Source organism: Gymnodraco acuticeps, unplaced genomic scaffold, assembly GCF_902827175.1.
Source record: "Gymnodraco acuticeps unplaced genomic scaffold, fGymAcu1.1, whole genome shotgun sequence".
NCBI classification, from domain to species: Eukaryota; Metazoa; Chordata; class Actinopteri; order Perciformes; family Bathydraconidae; genus Gymnodraco; species Gymnodraco acuticeps.
Window position 1 is genome coordinate 633,844 of NW_022991739.1, and position 26,453 is coordinate 660,296.

Genomic DNA, 26,453 nt, shown 5'->3' on the forward strand with positions numbered 1-26,453 from the left:
GCAATGTGTAAATAATGAGATGTGTATCTGTTTAAGTATGTGATCGTTTTTCTAAAAACAGAAGTGTATTTGCATATATTTCAGAAACCTATAAGGTGGGGGAATTTCTTCCTTTTCTACATATTATTAATAAATGAAGTACCAGCCCTTTTTGAATGAAGAAAAATACTAACATATGGTAAGAACTTCGTTGCCTTTTAAGCTGCAAGTGACTTTGAAATATAATAACATGCTGGTCATCATCACATCCAGAGATCCACCCTGAATATGACCACATGTTTGACTACTGGTCCTGAGATTTTGGAAAACTGCTGTTGAGATTCACTCTGAGTTTGTGAGTTAATGACCATCCAATAATTAAGACCTCTTAGATGAATTATTACCAAAGGCAGATTTCTAGATGGTTTACGTCCTTTCAAATATGCTCCTACATTAATGTTTGAAATGTAACCTTATTATGCTGGGAATACAATGAACTCTCTAGAAATGACTTTGATTGGAAAGAAAGATTTGATTTAGCTTTGATACAGTGTTTTCCTTACTGTATGTCCACTATGTCTTTATCTCGGGGGAAATATGCATCAGTGTTCTTGAACTAAACAAAAACATTGCAGCATTGTGCTTTAGAAACATGATACTGAAGTTCAGTTCAGGTCGGTGTATGCTTTTTCTGTGACGTGAAACAAAACGTCACAATTTCTTCTTCGCTTTGAAGAAAAAGAAGGCTGCTTATACTTATACTGTCCACTGGTTTGATGTCATGAAGATTGATTTTTGTGCCACTAAGTGATTGTTTAGCCCGGGGTACTTTCTAAGTATTGCTTAAAGGCTGTGAATCAGAGAAATTATTTGAGGCATGCTTGAACAACTGGTGGTTAAAACGCACCGAAACACCTCAATCGTTACAAGGCCCCACCATTGACTAGCATAGTTTTTGCATTACTGGATCATGGATTAAAGGAATACTCCACTGTTTTGTTTTTACCTTATATCAATACTATTAATACTTCAAGTAGATAAGCCATTGTTCATGACATATTTGATCCAAAATTCCTCTGGCACACTTTGCATCAACTCCAATGCTAATATTAGCATGCTAAAATGTTAGTTAACCAGGTGGTTGATTAGCCTCACAGAGTTTGCAATGATTGCTGGGTGTTGTAGGAACGCTGGAAACAAGTTGGAGTTTGAAGCTTAATGGCTTTTTGTCAGCATATATCAAATATTACAAATATTTGTTTTCTATTTCTAAATGCAGGGAACATTCACGAGCTTACACTAAAAGCAGTAGAGTATTCCTTTAATCAAGGGCAGGCAAATTAAATCAGTGATATGCAGCCATTATAACACATGGCACAGTAAATTAAATGATACAAAAAAATTAATAAAGAAGACAAAAATGTGCCAGTGACAACCAGCTATGGCAAATTTGTTTTTAGGAAAAATATTAAGACAACAAAAAAAGGTAAACAGGACAAAACTTGTTGGCAACAAGACAAGGGGCCCACCTTTCATCATGTACCAATAAGCAAAAAGGCAATACAGGATGAAGAGCGATGAGGGGAAGAGTGGACGTGCTGGGCCTGTGTTTTGATTTAATTTGAAATGAACGGTATAAAGAAGGTTGCTTAATACTAGTTACACATTGGTGGAGATCTTGTACTTGGGAGACATGTTATTATGGAACCAGATGAAACTAAAAATGACGCCCATGGTTTTAGGTATACGCTCGTCGTAGGCAAACGTCATGGCCTCGTGCAGCGGGACTTTGACCACCTCGATTAGCTCTCCCTCGCTTGGCTCACCTCCCCCTGCGCTCACACAGTTGTCGTCGGACACTTCGGCGTAAAACATGGTCTGCTTGGCGCCCGTCACACCTACACCTGACCTGTGGGGGGATAAGGGAACAAATTAATGAAAGGTCACCTATTATGCAAAATTCACTTTTTCTGTGTCCCCTCTGTGGAAAGAGATTCTGAAAGTTTCAGGAAAAAAAGATTCTCTGACTTTTTGTCCTGATCCATTTCTATAAAAACCTGTCTGAAAATGAGCTGATCAGATTTTGGCCACTTTATGATGTCATAACGATATTTTGGCTTGTGTCACCATTAGCCAATCAGCAACCAAGGTAACCCCCCCCCCCACCTTATCACCTGAATCTCCTCCTAGAGCACCATTGAGTTCTTTGTAACCAAATGTCTCTCAGAGGGGCGTGGGGAGGGGCTCCTTATTTTCATCTAAAGTAACAGACAGAGAATCAGCACTTTGGAAACAGGGCTGAAACAGAGGGGATGATCTGCAATGATCTGTTTGGTGTTTGGAGCCAAACACTTCAGAGACATGTTTTGTATATATCCGAGAACTATAATATATTGATGAAAAACAGTATAATAGGGGACCTTTAATATCTACGTATGTTTGCAATAATTCCCCACATTTTTTAACAGGGGCTGATATTGTTTGAACAGTTTAATACTGGGTCCAATCAAAAGTAAATTCCAATGACAAAGGCAATAACGTATTTTGGGGGATTTTTAACAATTTTCCGACAAATAGTGATTTCTAATTTTTTTACCAAATGCAAATTCATCAGGGTGTCAAGTGGTCTCTTCCTTAAAGTAGGTTTATGCGGGGATTTCCGTTTTGTAATCTCCATAGTCCATATGAAAGCACAGTCTTTGAATGCTGGTAATAAGTAACATAAATAAATACTGTAGTACTTAAACCAAGCTGACCCCGGGCTGCCTACTATTAGAGCAGAACTTCACCACACCAGGCGCTTCTGTCATGAAGACCCTCATAGGGGTCCTGAGGGTTAAGATGATACCCATCTAGTTAATGGAAGCAGCCCACACATAACAACGCTCATAGACGACACCAACACAGCCAGAGGAGGTGTTCGAGTCAAATCAAAAGCACAGTGATGGCAGCCGTCAGGTAAAGCTGTCCAGCTGCTGCTGTTAGAGAGGGACGCTTCGTCCCATTGAACTTCTGTGTGAAGATATAGCGAGCTAATAAAATGTTAATAGAGATGAATGATTATTTTCTGCTCACTTTCATAACATCAGCACTCGCCGTTTCTCTTCTTCAATCCCATCTCATTATGGACATTTCTCAAAAATTCTTAACAATTATTTGGCTTCTTTAATCTTGATGCATTTCCATCACTTTAATTCTTTCAAACTGGATTGATAAAAAAATCATTCTTTCTTTGAGGTGCATCCTATTATGTGGACTTTCATTCACATTTAAAGTGATATGTTACCAACGTTTTTAATAACTCAAACTCCTGGATATTGAGAGGTAAGTGATGTAAAAGAGGAGGTCTAGAACCAGGCTTCATCCTGAGAAAAGTGTTTAAAAGTGGAGAAGTGGATGATGCTAATATACTTAGTTTCTTGTTTTTCAAAGCCTACAGGCGGATGAGTTTGAGGTTTTGAATGGAAAATTCCTCTTTCAAAGACATTTAAGTATTAATTTAAAACAAGTTCTGCAACAGTAAGTCAAACTATCCAAACACAGATTCAAATGTGGGTTACTTCTGAGTGAACATAGCTCCAGGATGTTGAGAAATTATCCATTAAAATTATACAAAATAGGACAACAGGTTAATAATTGTTAAGGGACAAGAAATGCAGTGGGAGTGACTAAAGCAGATGTTTAAAGACGATGAATGTCTTGTGTTGGGATAGGACAGACACTAGGTCATTCTTAAAGGGGTCCTTTCATGCAAATGTTCAGGTTCATATCAGTATGTAGTGTCTCTACTGGGACATTTCTCCATGCTTTAAATGTTCAAAAAGCTCTTTTTTTTGCGAACCTTTTCACCCCTTTTTAGTCCCTGCTAGAGAGCAGGGACTTTCCTGGGGAGAAAAAGGTTCCAATTTCCAAACCACGCTCCGTAAAACTCTGAAAAGGTTTCAAGTTTTTGTGAAGCCGCCATTTTATTTGCTCGCATTAGCATTATTAGCATTAACATTAGCCCAGCGCACCAACGGAGAGAGACTAACTTATGGCAACACAAAAGAAAACATTGGGGCGGTGGAGATGAGGAGGTGTCGGCGTTCTGGCGATTTACTCGGAAGGCTTCAGTAGAAGCTGCTGGGAGTCCCAGCAGCTTCTACTGAAGCCAGTCCCTAACTCCGGGGACTTCGGGTGGCAGTATACGCCGTGAAGTTGTTTGCGGCCTGCCAGTAAACCCAAAGCAGAAGAAGAAGTGACGTCAGCGGCTCCCTCAGGGACTTATTCCGGTGTGAACGCGATCTACTAGATAGTTCCGTAACTAAAGATTTCCGGGGAACTAAGTTCTGGGAACTATTCCTGGGAAAAGTACTTGATGTGAAAGCGCCTATTGGGCACACACAAATGGTGAGTCAACAAAAAATCACACAGCACAGCTCACACACCATAAAAGAAGTAGAAGTAAAAACAATAGACAATTTAAAAGCAGTAAAAGCAACAATCTAAAAGATGTCAATACGTTAAGGAGAAGAGGTGGGTTTTAAGAAGCGATTTAAAAGCAGACAGCTAACCTGTAAGATGTAATCCTCTTCAGTTTAGCGACAGGCACATCGTAGCCGCACTCCTCCAGCACCTCCTGCCTGGCGATCTCCTCCAGAGAAAGGTTGGGTTTGTCCACCAGGCCGGCGCAGAGCTCGTAGGTGACCCCCGCTGCGGCCGGGGGCCACGGGGAGGAGGAGCTCTCCCCCTCCGCCGCCGACTGGCCCTCCTGAGGTTCAGCTGCGGGGGCCGCGGCTTCGGAGGCGCCCTCTTCAGGTTTTTCAGCAGACTGAGGCGGCTGCGTCTTGTTCCTTTCCCACTCACACATGAATACAGCTAGTGGGGGGAAGACAGAAAACGCTATTATTCTTATATAATAAGAGTACATTCTTTTGTGCACTTTCCTCAGTTTTCCACAGGCATTTTGTTTAATGAGGTCAACTTCTTTTGTCTAATAATTAAGTATTGAGAATATATCAATTGTATCTCTTTTTAGGCAATACAGATACTTAACGGTTATTGAATTACTACCAGCTACACAAATTGATTTGCCAGATCTTTGATTTCTATTGCTGTGATTAAAATATGTTTGGTTTTCAACTGTTGGTCATTTCATAGAATATCATTAATTGATAACATGGAAAAATATTTGACAAATAGTTGTAACAGCTGTTATTTGTAGCCAAACCAAATGCATGCTAATCATTGAAAGCTTCCCTGTACAGGTACAAATCTTTCATTTAATATCAAAAGGGAAATAAATGCTCATGTAATACAATATTCAGATATAATCATCCAGATATCAAATCAGTTTTATAGTGAAGACTAAGCATGTATTGTCCGATACCAATAAGCTAAGCAAGCCTTACTCACTGTTAAAGAAACAAATGTTGAAGTTGAAGCCAAACTCAGATTTCTTTCAGATAAAGGACTTTTTTTTTACCCCAACAGAAATGAGAGAGGAGGAAAAAAGAATATCAATGCCCAGACTTCCTTGTATTTAGCACACTGCTATGTGGAGCAGTCCCTGGCGACTTCTAACAAAGGAGGTTAGGCTGCTTTGTAACACGGTCTCTTCTGGTCTATTTCTGAGTCTGCATTGTTACTGTAATGAACTGCTTTTTTAGTGAAAGTGCCCACAGGATATACAACAATATATATATGTGTTTGACAAGATGAAAATGAACATTTCAGAGTACAGTTAGTCTCCAGATTTGTTCGGGGAAGTCTTACCTGGACGGAACTGCTTGACGAGGATAAAACAGTGTGAGCTGGTGTTGAAGATCAGCACTGATACACTGCAGGAAGAGAGAGTGAAGGTCAAGTTTGAGATAAAAGCCGACACGTTTTTCTCATATTGAACCCTTTTGCATACATGATTTATGACTGGTGGGGTGATCTTCTCCACAAATAGGACAACTTGGCTACAAGAGAGCAGTAGATCGATTTGAAAACCAAAAGTAATCAAAGAAGAAGGAAGTGTTTTACATGGATTACAGGTTTATCGGGTAAACACTCAAATCACCTTTGGGAAACAAAGAGGCAAGCCACTTTTAAGTCAAACATCATAAGGAATTTAAATATAAATTAAAGTTCCCATCCAATCAGATTAGCATGTACTGCCTTATCTTTCTATTTAAGCAATAGCTCACGACAGGCCGTGGTATATGGTCATTATATCACAGCTAAGGGGCGTGGTTCGGCCCGACGCGAACATTATTATTATTGCTGCACATTATCCCTCACATGTTTCCATCTTAAGCTTTGTTAGTTAGTTAGTTTCATAACGGACGTAATGTAACAGTCGTAGCTTTTCTCAGACGCGGAGGGATACTGACTTGTGAAAAGTAACTACAATTCTACCCGTGGTATACGCTCATTATATCACGGCTAAGAACCAATCAGATTGCTTGATTTGACTTATCCGTTTTATAATGGACAATATATCCCGCAAGTTTATGATATAACATTGGTCTACATGCAAAGCCCTTTTCACAAGTTGGCTGGTGCACACACTTTCCTCAGTGGCACAGGTTTTGGGCTGAATGTGGGCTGTCCAACCCAGATCATTTGGGTTTAAAATGTGGTTAAAATATAGGTTAACTACCTTAATTAAAAGTATGACTATTGTACCACTACAGCAGTGTGTGACACATGTCAAAACACCCATGCCTGTCTGTTTTTATAAATCCACATCCAGTATCAAAATACACCACTATACTATTTCCCAGTGACGCTCCACAATAGTAGCTATGTTATCACTCTATCCCGACATATGTACCTTGACATCCTCTGTCTGTATGTCATGTCCAGTAAGATGTGGAGTTGCCCTGAAACTAAAGCTCTTTGGCTTTTGTTACTATTATTTAAGTGACAGCTAAAATCGCTTTAAAAACACATTTGAAGTACCAAGTTCCCTAAATGAAGCTATAATCCAAACATTTTGATAAATAAACACTGTTCTAAATTAAGAGCACCATTCCATATTTAAACGAACAACTCAACAAGCAGGAAGTGGAGATAAAATAAGAAGGAAGGTCAGTGTGATATGCTTCACCACTGGCACCCAATGAATTGTATACACACAGGGGTTCACTGCAGGTGTGTGTGTGTGTGTGTGTGTGTGTGTGTGTGTGTGTGTGTGTGTGTGTGTGTGTGTGTGTGTGTGTGTGTGTGTGTGTGTGTGTGTGTGTGTGTGTGTGTGTGTGTGTGTGAGTGAGCAGGACTGTGGCTGCCAGTGGAGACTTGAGGCCTGGGGTCGGTGTTGGGAAAGCGGATGTGTCTGAGGCGCAGGAAGCCCTGCCCTGTGTTTCCCAGGGTGAGTGGGAACCAGGACGTAGCTATTACGACTCGTTTCTAGCTACAGTGCCTTGGCTGATATATGATTTAATATCCGTTTGCAATACAGATATTTAAAGTCCATTATCAACAATACAGTATGTAAGAATGTCAGCTGACCTTGGGCGTTGAGCAGTTTAAAGCCTAGAGGCCCATGAGTCCATACGGCTGCATTCAGACTGAAAGCCTATTGCTGGATTGGGATGTATTCTGAATTACAAATGGGAACAAATTCTGAATTGGGCCACCTTTGCTTGCAGTCTGAACCTGTAGGGCTGTAGGACATGCTTTCGGTAATAGAGCCAGAGAAAACACAACTGTCACAGAGCCATAGAGGTCATAAACAGGCAAATTAGCTACCACTTTACTTGAAGGTAAAACACAGATAATCCCTCACTGCACGGAAAAACGGAAGTCTGGAAGACAGTTTGTAAACTAGGATGAAGTTTGAGAATGTTTGCAGAATAACTTCACCTTTCAACTTCCAATATATACCAACAAATCTGAGCAATAATATAACAGTAGCAGTATTCGTCACAGCCTACAGCTGTAAAACAAAGTCTTGCAGGGCCTATCACCACCGCAGAGTACAGGTATGGATGATATGAAGTGGTGTATTTGGGCTGAAAGTAGGACACACAGGCCTGAGGCATGGAGCTGTCCCCTGAGGCAGGCATTGGTCTTGTAGTGCTGTTCCACACCATTACAGCTGTTCTACAGCTTCCCGCCGAAGAAAAATCCTCTAATGGTTCAACCGAGAAGCAAGCTAAACAGACGCTTAGGACTTTTCATGCACCGTTAGGCTTTCTCTGCGGGGCTTCTGGCTGTACCGCGGGAAAACTGGTTTATAGCAGACATACGAGGAGCAGGACTAAGGTGGCTATGCTTATGGCATCAAGAAGCTATCATAAGATCCTCCTTGTACAAGGAAGACCTGAGTTACATGCTAAATAATGAATATTCGGTATTAGCTCGCTGGGGAGACAAAACATTACTCAAAGTCAAAGAAAAAAAAGAATGAGAAAAAGACACGACTGTAACAAGAGCTCAACATATGCTTATTATTATGCCCAGGGTCTCTTAAAATGTGCGCGCTGACAAAAAAAAACTAGGGGTAAATGTGACTTCAAGTGATAAACAAGAAACAAACAATCCCATAAACACATAGGTGTAAAAAAGCAAAGCAATGGGAGCCCACCCAGCCTCCATGTGTTTTTAAAGCACCATTTCTCATCGGGTTAGAAAAGTACACCAATTGGCAAACAGACAAAGACCGCCTCTTCATTAGTCATCTCATATGTTGTTATGCCATATGACTTATTTGGGAAGCAACCAAATGTATACATACACAACAAACTAATAAAAAAAAAAAATGCTATTGTCTATTTTGTACATGCCAAATGATGTGCGTGTTTATTGAAATATAGAACGGGGAAGTAAGATCTGATCATTGTTGTCACTCAGACACATCTGTGCACAACATGCCAGGTGACATATTTACAGCCGTCAACTTGCGATCGCATCACAAAAGATGCACGATAATGGCAGGTCTGAACAAGTGCTATGGTTTTTGCCAATGATGCAGTTCTGTTGGCTTCATTATGCGGTGACATCCAGTGCACACGAGGGGATTGAAGGTCAGGAACTCCCAGTTGGAGAGACACTAGATGGATTAACAATGGATTTACCCATTTCCTGTTCACTTGGGTTTAAGGTATCTCAAGGTGAGTGTAAGATTTGGTTTGAGATCGATGTGTTGATCCGTGTGGCGTCTGTGGTCAAGCCAGCAGGATCATGGGGAAAAGGAGGTCTGAAGGTGAAGCTTTACCCTTCATTTAAACATGCTTTTAATGAGGTCAGTGGAACAAAAACCAGATAAGTGGATGGAAATGGACAGATAGTCTAAAATAGCTGCCACCATCTGAATGCCCACTGAGAGACTAACATCTTTGAGGAATAATAAAGTGTAGAAACCCTCATTTAACCCCGTTCAGTGTGTGCCTGTCACTTACGTAGACATCACAAGTCATAGTGAAGGAAGATATGAACTATAAGGAGATAGGGTATCAAAACATACAAAATAAATTGCTCACAAGAAATGATCTCTAGAAACATTTCAGCAACAAGAACTCTCTTCCTTTAAACATTCCCTAAATTGGATATTTTACAGTATGTTACCCACAAATCTGTCTTCCACATTTCTTGCCAGTTCCGCCAAAATGTGTCAAGAAGAGTCCCGCTGAGATGTTATGCACACTTACACAAAAAGGCAAAACAACCCTGGATCCTTACAAAAAGAATAAAAAAGGCGGAATAACGGTTTAACAGAATTTCCACCTGGGGGAAAGCTGGACGTTCCCATGGGCTTTTATCTTTAGGAAGTACAGGGTTTCAGGTTTACTGCTTTTGTCTCAGTGGGACTATTTTTCACAGGGACCTCTCTTTGGGGTCAGAAGAAGAGGAAAGAGGGGCTTAAATGACCTGAGACCTACCTCAGGGCATTATGGTACCCTGGGCAGAGGGGAGTAGCAACATGGGTTTTAACACAAATGTGTGATATTTCTCTTACAGTGCCCCCCGTGAAGCCAGAGACAGTTACAGCCACCGCCAAGTAAAATAACAGGGCGCCAGTTCCCGAAAACAAGGTCTGTTTTGGTTTGAAAGTCACAGTATTTGGCATCTTAAAGGGGTGCTCGAGAAAAGTGCAAATACCATGAGTGATAGGTGCTTATAATGGCTACAGGTGAAAGGACACAATATATTTGGTTTTCTGTGCCTATACACAAACAAAGTGCACAAGAAAGTCCATCAAAAATAATAATGATTGTATGTTTTGCATATTTTTCCATTCATTTTTTTAGAGACACCACTTCTCTCGAGACGTGATTTAAAACAAATATCCAGGGCAAACATTTGAGAGAAGATATACGATTTAGAGATAGTATGGGTTAAGATAAATGCAATATTTCTAAGACTCCGCAAACAATGAATCTTTGTTTGTTGAACTCTGAGAGCTAAATTAGATTTAAATTCATTTTAGCGACAACATTTTATGTTTCAAAGCAGTGCCACTAGAAGATGTTCTTTGGAGTTGAAGTCTTGGCTTAGTCTTAGACCTATTCTACATTCATATTTCTTACACATTGTAAGCACACAAAAGAAGGGTGAGGAGCTTCTCCATTAGATCCAACATCAGAGAACAAAATGTGTTTACCTGTCATGGGTTCTCATGAAGTCCCAGGATTTCTTTGTGCCATTCTGTGAAGGAAAAAGACACAAGAATCAGCAAACACAACTAAAGTGACACTATTTTAATAAAACAAATTGGTTTTAAAATGTAGTAAAACACAAAAAGTCTGTAAACAGTGTGTATTCGGTGTACCACAGCTTCTCTCTCTCTGTTGTAGGTGACTTGTATAGCAGGATGTCAAATCACCACTTGTTTTATTAAATATTTTTACTGTAGAGGTATTGAAATATCCGAAAACAAACCCCATTAAAAACATTTGCAGTGCAAATCAAAAGAAAGTGGTGCAGAAGTTGAAGTGAAACGAAGGTGCTAACTTTATTGGTTTTAATTGTTACTTCAATAATATGTCCATCAATTGCCATAACTTTGCACAAGACATGTGCCATCCGACCTCTGCAGCTCATCCAGAATGCAGCGGCTTGTCTGGTCTTCAACCTTCCTAAATTCTCCCACACCACTCCGCTCCTCCGCTCCCTTCACTGGCTTCCGGTAACTGCTAGAATCCACTTCAAGACACTGGTACTTGCTTACCATGCTGCGAATGGATCTGGCCCTTCCTTCATCCAGGACATGGTTAAACCGTACACCCCAGCGCGTGCACTACGCTCTGCATCAGCCAAACGACTCGCTGCACCCTCGCTGCGAGGGGGACCCAAGTTCCCATCGGCGAAAACACGTGAGTTTGCTATCCTGGCTCCAAGATGGTGGAATGAGCTCCCCATTGACATCAGGACAGCAGATAGCTTGCACATCTTCCGGCGCAGACTGAAAACTCATCTCTTTCGACTCCACTTCGAGCGTTAGAACTATTAACGAAGCACTTTTATACTAATAAAGGACTGGCTTACCTAAAGCCAGTTGAGTAGCACTTGAAATGTTTGGCTCTATGAAACCTGATGTACTTATATGATTCTGTTTTCTTCAAGGTTGTGTCTTCCTGGTCGAATGTACTTATTGTAAGTCGCTTTGGATAAAAGCGTCAGCTAAATGCAATGTAATGTAATGTTTGTTGTTCTACCCAAATATCAAATATACAGTTGATACCAATGTTGCTATCTCGTTCAATACACAGTTTACAGCAAGCACTGGCAAAAATATGCATTTCAGAATGTAATCCTGGGGTAACATGTCAAGAGCCATCCTGTGAATTAGAACTAAAAAAAATGTATTTTTATGTATTTTTTGTGTCGTACATGTCCTGATATTTATTGACCAGCCCCCATTGATTACTGTGGGTCTCAAGGGGTCAAACAGTGACTGCTTCTGCATCCACACTCAGAAAAGGATCCACAGTCCACACTCCAGGGCGGGATTCCTTGTAACAAACTCCTAAAACATGTCTTGTAGTTATTAAACCTTAATTAAAATTACAGAGGTTGTTTTAGCCAAGTATTCATATGCCCTGTGGTCACATGATCCCATCAACAGGACCTCAGCTGCACACTCCTTCAGTGACGTTACGGCAGCACAATTACAATCAACCCCGGGGACAAAGAGGTAACAATCCTGATAGTCCAGTTCATTTTGACGTTACTTTCGTTCATGCCAAATGAACGAGGAAGGTGTCTTCAGGTCAGGGTGTGAGACTGGAAGGGAAGTGAAGATATCTAATTCATCACTTCTTTTCATTTCACTTTTGTCAACACTGATATATAAGAGTCCGCCTGTGGCCCAGTCTGAACGAAAGACTGACCGCCTACTCGTTTTTAGTTAATAAAATATTACCATATAAACATTGGCAGTCCATTTTACGAGGCAGAGATGTAAATCAAGCAGAAGTCACGGTGACCGGGTCGAAAGTCATCAATGCAAGTATCGTCTTCAAACTATTCCATTAATTTTTTTAGATGCGTGTATTAATCTGAAACATAAACTTATTCCCTTCTCCCGATGCATTCTTTAGAGACGGTAAAGTTGGCCTACATTTTTTATGCCTGAGGAAATATGGCTATGATTCAAATTTAGACTACACCTCCTCTCCACCCACAAGCTCGTTTAGATGCAGTGATGACAGCTTTACAAGAACAGGCGTACTCCAGCTGCCAGAGGCTTGTGTGCGAGGTGGTGCTGCAGTTTGAGTACCACCCAAGAAAGGGAGGAGGTGAACTGGCAAACTAATTGCACTGATAGAATAAGACATAATAAAGCTACTGTTGTGGCAACAGGGGTTGAGTGAGGATGTGGGCAACTTTAAGATCTCTATTGTAAAGGGAATAGACTCCCACTCAATGCTTTCAATTGCAAATGACTGATTGGAGAGAATATGGGCTTTCTCTCATTGTACTCACACATAAATAGATTTAACAAGCAACCCAAAGATGAACAAAGAAAGGTAAAGAAAAGACAAGACTATAATGTACACAGGAATGTGAAAACATACATATATATTGATATAAAGCACCAATGACCAATAACAAAACAAGTGCGACTGTATTTCTTAAGTCCAAAAGTCTGAAACAAGAGCCCAGACGGCTCTAGCTAGCTGTGATTCGTCAACAATTGATGTCACTTTCTTATGGAAGTAAACAATGGAGTCCAATAAAGGCATTTCAGGCAGTGTGGGGGCGGGGGAGAAACTCCTTCTTTCAGGGTACATACAGGAAGTCAGATTTAATACATTTTAAGACCTCATCGCCACTTGGAGTTCTAACCGGTTACATTGGCGACACACTTTACCTCACATTGACCATAGACAGTACTGATTGTCCTTCCTCCTTATCTTCCAACCGTTTGGATGCAAATTGCATTTCCCCATAACGATGTTGTTTAACAACCGGCGTAAACGGGCCGTCGCGCGCTATCAAGCAGTGAGCGTGCGATGTCCTGTTCAGATGACGTCAAACCCAACGGGATGCCATAAATAAACTACACAGAATCACACTACACACCTACGCAATGATTACATTCAGGCAGACTGTAGAATACAACCTCTTTGGACAATTTATATACTTATTGAAAACAAGCTACAAAATGTAATACCTTGGAAAATGCCTTTGAAATACTTTTTAATAGCCTTCATTTTCGCTAAATTGAATGATCAACTTTTAATACTTTTTAAGACCCCGCGGACACCCTGTCTTTGCAGACCATTTACATGCACATTAACCTATAATCCACTACAGTCGAGAGAAAACCCCATACAGCATTACAGGGCTCCTTTAAATCAACAACACCCTAACCTACACTGCATACAATGAAGCTACAGCGTCATACAGAAGGGCACACTTTAACGCTGTTTTGTCCAATTAATCATCAAATCTTTTATTCATATCATTCCACCATTAAAACGTAATCATACATTGGGGCCCCTAAATCCTCTGGACTAACGGTCAAAGGGCCGCTGCTTGACCAAACAGGTCGCAGCCTCGGGGCCTCAATGTGAAGCCAAGCTAGCATAATGCTGTTCATGCATCATTAACTGTCATGTTGTGGTTGGAAATGAGAGCATGAAGCCAAAGTGTGTGTACATTTATGGCTATGGTGTCACCTTTAGCTACTGTAACGGATATTATGCCCGGACAATGATAAAGGCTTACTGTATGTATGTTTCAATACTGGGTCAATAGGCTACAGAGAATCTACAAATAATGGGCAATATTTGTAGCCCACATATTTTTTTATGAACGTAGAAAACTCCAATTTATCAGTGCATGTACTCTGACACATCTATGTTACATTGATCCTGTTAAACATATTATTGTTAAAATGCTGTTATTGATTGATTGATACATTTCATTTCAAACCTACAGATAAATCCCATTGAGATCATTGATCTCTTTTTCAAAGGAGACCTGCTCAAGTAGTTCCACATACATTTTATTTCGAACAAGTAAAATAAATAATTACAAAACAAAACAAATGTTGCAGTGCATAGTCATGGAAGAGAAATCAAAACAAAAAACAACAACAACATTAGCAACAAACAGTGCCACATCTAGTGTTCGAAAAGGAGTGAGAAGAAGTATCATTTATTTAATCTCACCCCCTTGTCCCTAAATGATTTATTTATAATCTATAATCTGCAATAATTATCATTTTTATGCATCATTATTGATATTATTAGTATTATTAATCTGCTTTACCTGTTGATCGACATATATACTTTGGCTCGACCGAAAATCGTTTTTAAATGTGCTATAGAAATAAAATTTGATTTGATTTGATATACACATACATATACACATCTACATACTCACACATGTAGGTGTTAGAGTTTAAGGTTTTGTGTATCTCTAAATAACTATTGTATGTAATTTATAACATACATCATAATTGACAAGTACTTAAAAGGTTACTCTGACAATCATTGCAGAAACTAGTAGCAGACCATAAGAAAATAAGTGAAAAATGATAAAAGATTTAAGTAAAAAAATATATAAAACGTTCAGTGATTTAAAATGAAATCTGATGATCTGCGGCTTGTCACGGTCTTGCAAAAAAGAAATAGTTATACCCTTCTTTTTTGGCAAATTGGCCATTACCCAACACTGTAGGCTCATGCTGCAGTAATGTACACACTTATCCATCATTGATACCAGTCATCTTTTATCGCGCCGTCAGCCATTAGTAATGTAACGCCTGGCTGTGGAGTCATGTCGTGAAAGATGCTCTGCCTGCGTCTATATTTTACTCTCACAACTCTGTCATGTCAACAGAGTGTGCCGAGTGTCTGACATGCCCTCATTCCCTGCTGAGGCCAAGCCAACCGCACCCCTCTTGCTTTTCCTTAATACCAGCAAAACTAGTAAAGGCATGTGTGTGTGTGTGTGTGTGTGTGTGTGTGTGTGTGTGTGTGTGTGTGTGTGTGTGTGTGTGTGTGTGTGTGTGTGTGTGTGTGTGTGTGTGTGTGTGTGTGGTGAGATAAATCAATTGTCATGAATTAGGCAGAGAAGCTCTCTTGTGGCGTGCTTTCTGAATAATTTACGGGCATTTTTCCTGTCAATTAACTTTTGTCTTATTTTGGAAGTGAACCAGCTGGCTCTGTGGTGCCAAAATAACAATGTCTTCCTCAACGCGGAGAAAACAAAAAGAGATTGTTGTTGGCTTCAGGAGAACCCACTACCAACCCCCCCTCTCCCTGACCATCAACGGCGCTGCTGTGGAGCAGGTGAGCAGCACCAAATTCCTGGGTGTGACCATCACGGATGACCTCACCTGGAAAAACAACACCACCGCACTAGCGAAGAAGGCCCAGCAGCGCCTGTACTTCATTCGGAAGCTCAAGCGAGCCGGAGCACCACCCCCCCCCCCCCCATCATGCTGTCTTTCTACCGAGGCGCCACTGAGAGCATCCTCAGCAGCTGCATGACGCTGTGGTTTTGAAGCGGCACCGCCTCCAAGCTGCACCGCCTCCAAGCGCAAGAGCCTGCAGCGCATTGTGAACTCTGCCCAGAGGATCATCGGTGCCTCACTCCCATCACTACAGGACATTTACACCCGCCTCACCTGCAAAGCACTCAGCATTGTGGGTGACTCCCCCCACCCCTCCAACAGCCTCTCCAGCCTCCTGCCTTCAGGGAGAAGGTTCCGCAGCCTCCGCTCGAGCTCCACCAGGCTGAGGAACAGCTTCCTCCACCAGGCGGGCACGATGTGGACTCTCTCCCCTCCCTTCCTCCCCTCCCTCCCTCCCCCCTCTGACATCTCTCCTCTGACCTCTCCACCCTGCCTCCCACTTTTCCCCCTGCCCCAAATGGACCTGCACTTTAACCCCCCCCCCACACACACAACCTTCCCTCATCCAGCACCAGTCACTTTTCAACCCATCTCCGCTGCTACTGCACTGAAACTGTACTTTAAACATCATTTTCTCATTTGCACTAAAGAATACTTGCATTAATGTCAATTCATGTTCTGTGGATTGTGTTTTTTTTATTAACTAGTACTTATTACTACTATTACTTAGTCTTATACCCCGTTTATCTAGGCCAGGGGTGCCCAACCAGTCGATCGCGATCGACCGGTCGATCGCGGGGAGATTCCCAGTCGATCGCGAGATGTGTCTAAAAATAGAACAACAACATTCTGTTTTATCGTTAATGTCCTATAACATAATCTTCCCGTGCCAGAATAATGCACTTGAACGCATCAAAGCTTTGTGATTGGCCGGCGTGACCATGTGTCGGGGCGTGGCTGGTGAGCAGTGGGCACTATTTCGCTGACGTTGTCCGTGTCAACAGGAGTGACAGTCCGCAATTATGGCAGAAGCAAAAAAGCCCAAAATATATAATTTTCACTCCGAGTGGGAGGATGATTATTTGTGTATCTATTCCACTTCAAAGTCCATCTGTCTCATCTGCAATGTGAGCGTGGCTTTATCGAAGAAGGGTAATTTAGGAGCGGCATTTCAAAACAGTGCACAAACGCTACGAGACGGAATTCCCTCCTAATTCTGCCCAACGCTCCCAAAAGGGGAGGGGCCTGAAAGGACAGCTAAATGCACAGCAGTCCATTTTCACCAGGCCCAACAACAAGAGCAAGGCTGCTACCAGAGCATCTTATCGTGTCAGTCACGTTCTTGCCAAACACATGAAGTCTTTCAAAGACGGCGAAGTTGTGAAAGAAGCTTTCCTGGAGGCTGCGACGCGCTTTTTGGGGACAGTAAAAATAACAGTAGCATTTCAACAGGTTTTTGATATAATAAAAACTCAAGTTAGATACCGTTATTAATCAGCTGTAAGTTTTTGTTTGTTTAAACTTATTCATTACAATTATTGTACGCAATGGTATAAGAATGCAAACATTAAGATCTGTTCTGTTTAAATTGATTATAGTCTATTATCAATTCAGGTTAAGAAACTAGTGTTGCTTGCATCCTATTTTAAAAGGCATTTATTTTTATACTCTACTAAAATGCAACAAAAAAAGGATTTGATTCTATTAATTTTGTCTTTTTTATTGCACTTTGGCAGCAGATTCCTGTGTAGCTTCAGATCTGAGTTGTCTTATTAGTAAGCCGAATGTATACTTTTGAAGCAACACTATTTTTATATAATGGCAAAGAAAGGGTTCAGAGTCTTTTCTTTTTTTCCTGTGTCATATGTGGCAGCACTTTTCAATGTTTCTTGAAAACATTACCCACTGTAGTGACGTGTGAATAAACACCAACTCTGTATCAACAACACTGTTGTGTAACTTCAGTTGAATACTTGTATGTGTGTAGATTAGAAAGAGGTAAGATAAAGGATCTGCAGTATTTTATGAAGTATTCATCGTACAAAGGTCAGTTTTATACAAGTGGAAGTGTGTATTTACCTGGTAGTAGGCTGTCAGTAACTACGCCTCTCTATTTGGACTGGTAGATCTCGGCAGACTGGCAACTTTAAAAGTAGCTCTCGGTTAAAAAAAGGTTGGGCACCCCTGATCTAGGCCCTTGTAATATCTTGTTTTATGGATATATGTCACACTGTGGGACTGCGAGAAACGGTATTTCAAGATGTTGACAATAAAGCTGACTTTGACTTTGATACAGGATATTGCTGCAAACGTTCTGTGTATTCATTATACTTTTCACTGAAGCTACGATAACTAGGATACTTTTGGAACATACACTATTAATAACAAAACCATGCTTATTGATGGGACATTACATTCCTTCTTTTGTTGACATTCTTGAAGTAATTGTTTTAATGAATGTTTAGTTAACAAAAGGTGCTTTGTGGACGATACATCAACACTGCACACATATTCATTATAGAGATAATAAACATATGGTTTGTGGTTCTGAAACGTTAGAGGCAATCATGTGGAAAACTATTAGTTGCCTGACCCACAGTGAGTGATGGTGACAGTCTGTGCTTTAGAGGTATTTACTGACCATACACATCTATGCAGCATCACCTGAGGATCCTCACAATAAAGATTCATGTTCAACAAAACGCTCCAAGTCTGGGCAAAAGCAAGGCAAGTTTATTTATATAGCACTTTTCAACACAAGGCAATTCAAAGTGCTTTACAAAAAATGAAAGACATTAAGAAAATGGCATTTAAAATCAGTCATTAAAAAGAAAAGCTAATAAAATAAACATTAAAAGAAAAAATACATGGATAAAAGTTACAGTGCAGTTTAAGATGTGAATAGTTCAATTAAACATTAAAAGAGCAGGTGATTCTCAATGGGAAGCACATTCGCTCCTTTTCAGGTTCATATTTGTATGATGTGCCTCTCCCTCGACTGTGACATGTTTTAATGTTCAGAAAGGTCTTTGTCTCATACTGCCTGTGCTGCAGTACGTGTACTGAAACCTACTACAGGTTAGGGCTGCACGATTTGGGGAAATAATCTAATTGTGATTTTTCTGGCAGATATTGCGATTCGATTTGCGATATTTGTTTTTAAGCGACCCAACGGAAGTTATTGTAAAATGCGGCCATATCTCCGGCTAGGAAGGTCGCATCAACGTGCTCCCGTCTCTAGCACCCCCGCAGCCCGAGCTACGAGTGAAAGAACTAAACTTACATGAAACTTCCGTTGGGTTGCTTTAAAGTCAAGCTTCAGTTTAAGATTCACCCTGTAATAGAAACATGTGATGGAGCATTACTAACCTGACTCAGAAACCATCTAGGAAAGCTCCATAGGAAGCCATTTGGAAAGGCAGGCACTTTCAAAAGCACTTGGCAGGTGATTGGATCAATCTGTCTATCACCTTCTATCATGGGCCACTTCTGATTGGTTAACAATGGCTGGTACATGTGGAGCACAGCACTTCTGATTGGTGTGGATGACTGACACATAAGAAGAACAACAATAATAACAATTTGATAATCGCATCATTTCAAAATCGAGATTTTGATTTAAAATCGATGAATCGTTCAGCCCTACAGGTAAGATAATAGTGATCCTATATTGTCGAAGCAAACGAGCGTTACCTGGATTATTATCCTGAATGTAACTGAAATAAATCACACCGCTGTAATGCTGTAAGTAGTGCCTCACTGCCAGCATTGGCTGTAACCTGATTAATGGTTTCATATATTGATATTTAAAGTTAGTGGTAGACTGAAACTGAAAGTTGTCTGATCTTAGCTTCATTGATTTACTCTGTTCCCGGCTGGAGTCAAAAGCTCTGTTTTCATTTTCCAAAAAAAAAAAACAAGCTTGATGGGGATGGAAAGAAAAATGAGATGAACGATCACAAGAGGACAGGAAGAGGAAACAGGAACTGGCGTGCCTTCCTTATGGAGTGAAAAGCTACTGATAAAAAATCATTTCCAAGAAGGTTTATCTATTCAGAAAAGAGGGTTCATCATCCGACATAATTCCAGGAACAGGGATATATGTCAGCGCAATCATTTCCCAACAGACAGTTGTGAAAATATGGTTTTGGTTTGGAAAAATAATACCACAAATATGAGAGAGACAGAACGAAAGATTAACAACCACCTTGATTACAGTCTAGTTGGTTTACAATATGATATTATATCCATTGGTTTGAAAAATGTCAACACCAAAAATATGAATTTATATCTACACTTTACGAGGTAATACCACACACACACATATTCCCTCTCTAGTGTCCCGTCACCACTCACAGATGGTGGGGTTCCCCTCATTACTCGGGCCACTTGCTGAGAGAGGAGGGGGGGCTTGAATGGCCCAGGGGAGACGGAGAATCATGGCCGACATGGATTACGACAGAGAGATTAGCCCGTGGGGAGAGAGAGGGGGACGGAGACAGAAAGAGAGCGAGAGAGAGAGCGAGAGACAGAGACAGAGACAGAGACAGAGACAGAGACAGAGACAGAGACAGAGAGAGAGAGAGAGAGAGAGAGAGAGAGAGAGAGAGAGAGAGAGAGAGAGAGAGAGAGAGAGAGAGAGAGAAGGGAAGCAGGAACACAGGACCTTGAAACTAATGTGGTCCCTCTGGCTTTGGGCATCAGAAATGACAGACTCCTGTGTGAATGGCCATTGTACGGTCTTTTAGGTGCTTAAAGTCTAATAACCATCACACCCACACACACCTCTATACACTATCAAGCTGGCAGCTGCAGCAGAAAGGGGGGGGAAAAATCAACTACCGTCCTCAAATACAATAGCACTCTTTGAATCTCAACATGTGCTCTCCAGTTTTTTTCTGGTTATAGCTTCAGTCTCTGTCTTCTCTCCAGCCTGAACAAAGGCAGCAGGACTATCACACACACGTTACAAAACACTGAACTGATGAGCAGCAGGGTTTAAAAATGACACAAAGCATCCGCACCTGCACAAACCAATCGACCAGTAAGGACAACATTGCAGATGCAGCATTAAAACATCCTGATAAGTTGTTTCAGTGCCAAACCCAGTGTCAAGGACACACTGCTCCTGAAGTACACACACCCATGTGACTGTGTCCTCGAGGGAAATCCACAGAAAGCATGTAGAACTCAAATCACATCAACTCAGTTTATATATTACTGTTCCTCCAATGCAACCTGACGCAGCGCTTTAAAGCATTGACCACAGCCTTTAGTTTTAACCTCCGTTTGCTCAAATTGGCAGTCAGTAGCATTCGTGTGAGATCAAATCCCAGCATGCATTATTCCTCAGTCCTCACGTGTTAGGGCTGTCAGAGTTTCTGAAGCAATTCATTCATCAACAACAATTTAGAAAATTGGTGTATAACAGAAGTGATTTGCAAAGGACCAACACTAAGAGTCTAAAGTCATGCTAGCTGCTCGGCCCGTCCACACGGCGGCGTGCGTTGAAGCTTCAACGCTTCTGCCCATTCACTTTGAATGGGGTGACGTCACGCTTTGCCGAACTGCATTGTGGGAGCGTCGCTTCACTTCAAAAGTAGAGCAATGTTCTACTGTTGAAGCTTCGACGGAAGCGTCAGCCAATCAAATCATATGCCAGTACAAGCTGTAGCCAATCAAACCGCGTGCTTGTGTGTCCGGGAGATTCATGGGATTGGTTGTTGGTCGAGCTTCAGACACGCCCGCCGGCAAGCGTCAACGCACGCCGCCGTGTGGACGTACCGTAAAGCTGCACTAAGACACAGTGGTGCTTCAAACTAAATGCTATCATGCTAACACGATGATGTTTGGCATGTTCAAAGTATATGGAGATCTCCGTCTTAGTTTAAGCATGCTAACATTTGTTATTTTGGGCTAAACAAAGTACAGCTGTAATTTTGCTGGTATATGGTCATAAATCAAAGTATTGGACGAAATAAAAAGTTGACCTGATGATGGTCTGAGATAAATAGGTTAGAGATGACCGAAGCCAATAGTTGAGAAATTGTACACATAACGAAAAACATACTTATTCTGTCCTTGGAAAAATAAGTAATGAGGATTCTTAGCCATGTAACACCGCATGCCCGTTTCTCTTATTTATATAACTGTGAATTGAATATTTTTGCAATCAGAATTTTGCAGGGCGCACATATTGTTTGGTTGTGTGAGTCACAGGCAAGACAAGAGGGGGAGCTTTTGTTTTGGATTTGTGTAGGATTTTATTCAGTGGCTCACATCGCTGAGAAACTTCTACTTCATCACAGAGTTTGTGAAATATGGGTGAGTTAACAGACTAGGCTAAGTAAGGGATAAGTAAACCATCCAACCATCAGCTGGTACTGAAGATACACACCGTCAGAAACTCTCAAACCACACTGACAATACAGTCATTAAGTCATGATGTTTATCAGTAGATATAATCCCTTTATGAACCGTTTGTCTTAAACGGCCAATAATCTGATTTACAGGTAATACATTATTGTAAAGGAGTTATTGCCTTGCCCCAAATAGACATTTAAAAACTGCAAACAATTCTTTACGGACTCACTCTTACTCATTTTGCTGCCATTATTGAAGCTCGTGCCTAAACGGTGTGAGAAAATGTGTGTTTTCAGCCCATAATAGATCTCATATTCATTGAAGGAGTACCGGGGCCACGAGCTGTAAGCAATACAAGATAAATAATTCCAGATGAATAATTCAAGTCATTATAATGAATAAATGGAAGGTAATTATCCTGCTCCAAGTAGCAACCCGCGATTCAACGTGAGCACGAGAGGACGGAGATAAGAGGGGTTTCCCAGAGTCAACGAGGGACAATCAGCTGCTTTGTCGAGCGGCGAGGGAGAGGAGACAAAACACCCGTAAACACTGATGATGAAGAGAGCCTCTCACGCAGGAGCTTGAGTGTGTGTTTGAATGGGTTGGTGACCAGTGGCTTAGCTGCAGATGTACCGATGAACATAAAAGGTTTGGGGAAGAGATGCGCCCTCCGTGTGACTGAAAAGCCTTTGTGGGGAGTCCCTGAACGCCCCCCACAGCCCCCTTTCTGTTTTTCAAACAGCACAGGAGAGATGACGAGGATGAAAGGCAGGACAGGACGGAGAGGGAGTCCACCGTCGTCTCTTTTGTTGTCCATCTGCTGTCTTAGCCGTTCCGCCATTCTCTTGACAAGCTTAACCCCCCCACTGCTGTCACAGGTGTAAACCCCAAATGGGAGAAAAAAAACTCCTGACTGAGCTCCTCTAAAAACGAGTGCGTTGGTACTTGAGTTTTCTGAGTGAATTGAAAGCAACACTACAATAGAGAGTCTTCAAATGATAGATAGTTGCAGTTTCTTTACGCTAACAATACAATCTGGATGTTGAGCATGACCTGCCCATTGAAAGAAATAGCCTTTATCTTGCATGTGCTAATGACTTGAAATGTACTTATTCAGTAAGACTAGTTCAAACTAGAAACACAGACCTAGTTTCTATAAGTGAAAAATAAATCTGTGTATCCGCCCACTTATTTAGAGCTTCTACAAAATGATATTCTTGCTTGGCCCATGCTACACCCACAAAGTGCCATGGTCTGAATTCTGCTGAAAAACAAACTAAACCAAAAACCTCCTTGGCAGAGGTCATAATTAAATATTCAGGGTAAGTAATGTGGTTTTTTTAGAAGTATGAATTACCATAATATATATTCGGCACCACTGTCTGCCACTATCCTGGTTTTACACAACAGAAGCCAAGTCTATAACCCAGGAAGAGAGAAACTGCACAAATATTTTGAAACCTAAAAATACATTCATCCTGGAAAGCAGCCTATGTTTTGGAGAGGAAGCGTGTCTCACTTCGCTGGAGACCATCAGGAGACACCGTCATCACGCTCTTCTCTAGCAGAAGGGCTTAATAGAAAAAAACTTTGTCTAAATGATAAACCTATAAAACGCAGATACATAAATCAAAGTTATAATGATTTAAAGTCTCAGATTACAATCTCATGCCTTTCCTTTTCCAGTTAACAATATTGAGCATTTACTGCAAACCACTGACGCAGCTAATACAACATGTGACAGCTTTTGATCTCTTGCGATAACAATGTACAGTTAACGAGATTTTTGGTCACAGATGATTCGCTCTGCCCGCCCTGTTGGCAACCATGACCTGGATAGGCGGCTAAAAATGGATATATAATGGATGGATTGGTAATGAGTGACTATACATGCACCTAAAAGGCCAATATTAAACTACCAATATACGCTTGTGTAAATGTGCCAACATAGGTCTTCAAAATACTGAGTCTTTAGGGAAGAGATGAGTGATATAACTGACTGATTTGTTTCTATAACTATACTATCAACATCTACATACACCTTTTCACTTGTGTTCCCAAAGGCAAAGGCACTGTACAAATACAATAAACTTACATACGTAGTTACTATATAAAATAATACTAGGGATGCACAAACTCAATTGTTTCTCTCCTGGTACAGATTCAGATACCAGTGCTTTCATAATATCACCACACTCGAATCGCCATACCTTAATGGAACAATATGTATGTGAGGTAACATGTGACCAAAGATTTCTGTGGCATTACAAACTGAGTAACAACCATTTAAAAGCACAAAACAACTGTTGCATCATGGATAATACCCATTACGTGAAATATATATATATATAATATATCAGCGCCAATCCACATATGTAAAAAATACAATTTGAAAAGGGATCAACCGATTTTTGCAACAAAAATAAGATGATCCTCTCACTAGACTAGAGTATTCACTGAGGCAAGGAACAGTCTCAAAAGTACAGTGCTTTTAAAAAACATAACACAATAAGCTTTACCATAGGTACGTTCATCAGTATAATAGTTTAAGGAAAGACCAAACAAAACTGAATTTATCAATGACAAAGATGTCCTCAGGCCGTGCTCAGAGCTTCGTAAAACTGCTTTCTCTTTTTTGGTTCGGTATAAGCTGCAAAATATAATTACATTAAATATACACCCTACTTTTAACTACTTTTACAAACTGCCCTGAAGGAAATAAGTTGCTGTTTTACATAATCATTGACTCAGGTGTAATATGCTATGGATAGGCTGGTATGGCCGGTATGCCTCTTTTCTTTTGCTATTGGCCCTGTGTTGCTTATGTGAACTTAATTGCATTTATCTTGCCGTCTTGACCAGGACTCTCTGGAGGAAGAAATTGTCTATGTTATAGCGTATCCTGGTTAAATAAAGAATAGATACTTGTTTTGTCAATAATATAAGCCAGCAGCTGTCCCTGGATTTATGCATTTATCCCTGCAGTGTTCCTTGTCATGTCCTGGACCAACAGTGGTTGTAAAACAGACATGTAGAGTAGCTATTACTCTATAAATTCCCACAGGATTTGATCAGGCAAGTTTCTACTATTTTTCTCATGTAAATTAAGCTAAGTGTAAGCCTTAACTATCAGACCTCTGACCTGCTGACACTGACATCACACAGGCTGCATTCACACAGGGGTCAACCTTTATCACCTGACCTGCCAATAAGACGAATAACATGTTAACATCACCTGCTTATACTAATGTAAAGCATGTGCTAACGTGATGCTCAATCTAAAAAACAACTCCTCAGCAGGCTACCGTTAGCATGCTAGCTCATACCTGTCACTTAGCTCTCTGCGGTTCATGTCAAACACAGAAACACACCGTAATGTGCAAATAAAGCCATTACGGTCGTTCAGTCCTTGTGGTTGAAGTAACGCCATGTGTTGCTGTTAACGTTTGTGTTTGAGGTCAGTTTAGCCTTCATGTTATGCTAGCATGCTAGCTGCAAAATGAATGGGGGGTTGGGCTAGCCTACAGCCTCCAGCAGCCTGTATCCTCAGTATCAGCGGAGATAACTCACCTGGTTATAGTGCACCCTGAGCGGCTTCAGGTAGTCGGACTCTGTGCACGGAGTGACTTCAATGTTGTTAATTTCTTCCATATTTTACACCTGGAGCTGGATTATAGGCTGACCGATGCTCGTCTGTCACCGCCGCACACTAACTGTCAGTGGAGGAATGTCTACGGAAGCCGGCAGAGGACATGAGAGAGAACCATGAGCCTGCATGAGAGGAGGAAGGAGCAGTGTTAGGGATGGAGGGCAGCTCATTGCATTAATGGATAGTGTTTCAAGCTGTGTATGAAAAATAATGGAGATAATAAGCCTAAGTATTGAAGATTTACATTTCAATAACATAAAAGCATCCTTTAAAATAACGATTTTTAAGATGTCTTGTTATTAAATATACTGTAGTCAATGAATGAAACACTTGACACATTTTGGCCACATCACAATGTTCCTCAATTGCCAAAATCTTAAAAAAGTATTATTCTTTGTATGAAAGAATAATGCAGACAATAAGTCTGAGTATTGTTAGGAATATAAACATTTCAAATCATATAAAAGCATCCTTTAAAATAACGATTTTTAAGATGACTTGTTAAATGAAAGTATGCCTTTTTGAATATAGTCAATGAGTGAAAGACTTGACACATTGTGGCCACATAACAATGTTCCACAAAAGCCTAAATCATAAAAAAGTAAATAAATAAAGACCTCAAAACATTGCCTTAACAATGTGTTTTTCCTCCTTTTAATAATCTTAGGGGGATTAAGT

The 26,453-nt window shown here is 40.8% G+C and overlaps 1 protein-coding gene across 1 annotated transcript; it reads right to left on the reverse strand.

Annotated features, from left to right (window-relative positions):
* Positions 1-1,283: 1,283 nt before the first annotated feature.
* Positions 1,284-25,860, reverse strand: nudt14 (nudix (nucleoside diphosphate linked moiety X)-type motif 14). Its single transcript, XM_034199109.1, has 5 exons — positions 25,697-25,860; positions 10,553-10,596; positions 5,734-5,798; positions 4,533-4,836; positions 1,284-1,888 (listed from the first exon to the last, which is right to left on the reverse strand). The coding sequence occupies exons 1-5, from the start codon at positions 25,775-25,777 to the stop codon at positions 1,639-1,641; spliced, it is 744 nt and encodes a 247-aa protein (XP_034055000.1). The 5' UTR covers positions 25,778-25,860; the 3' UTR covers positions 1,284-1,638.
* Positions 25,861-26,453: the final 593 nt, after the last annotated feature.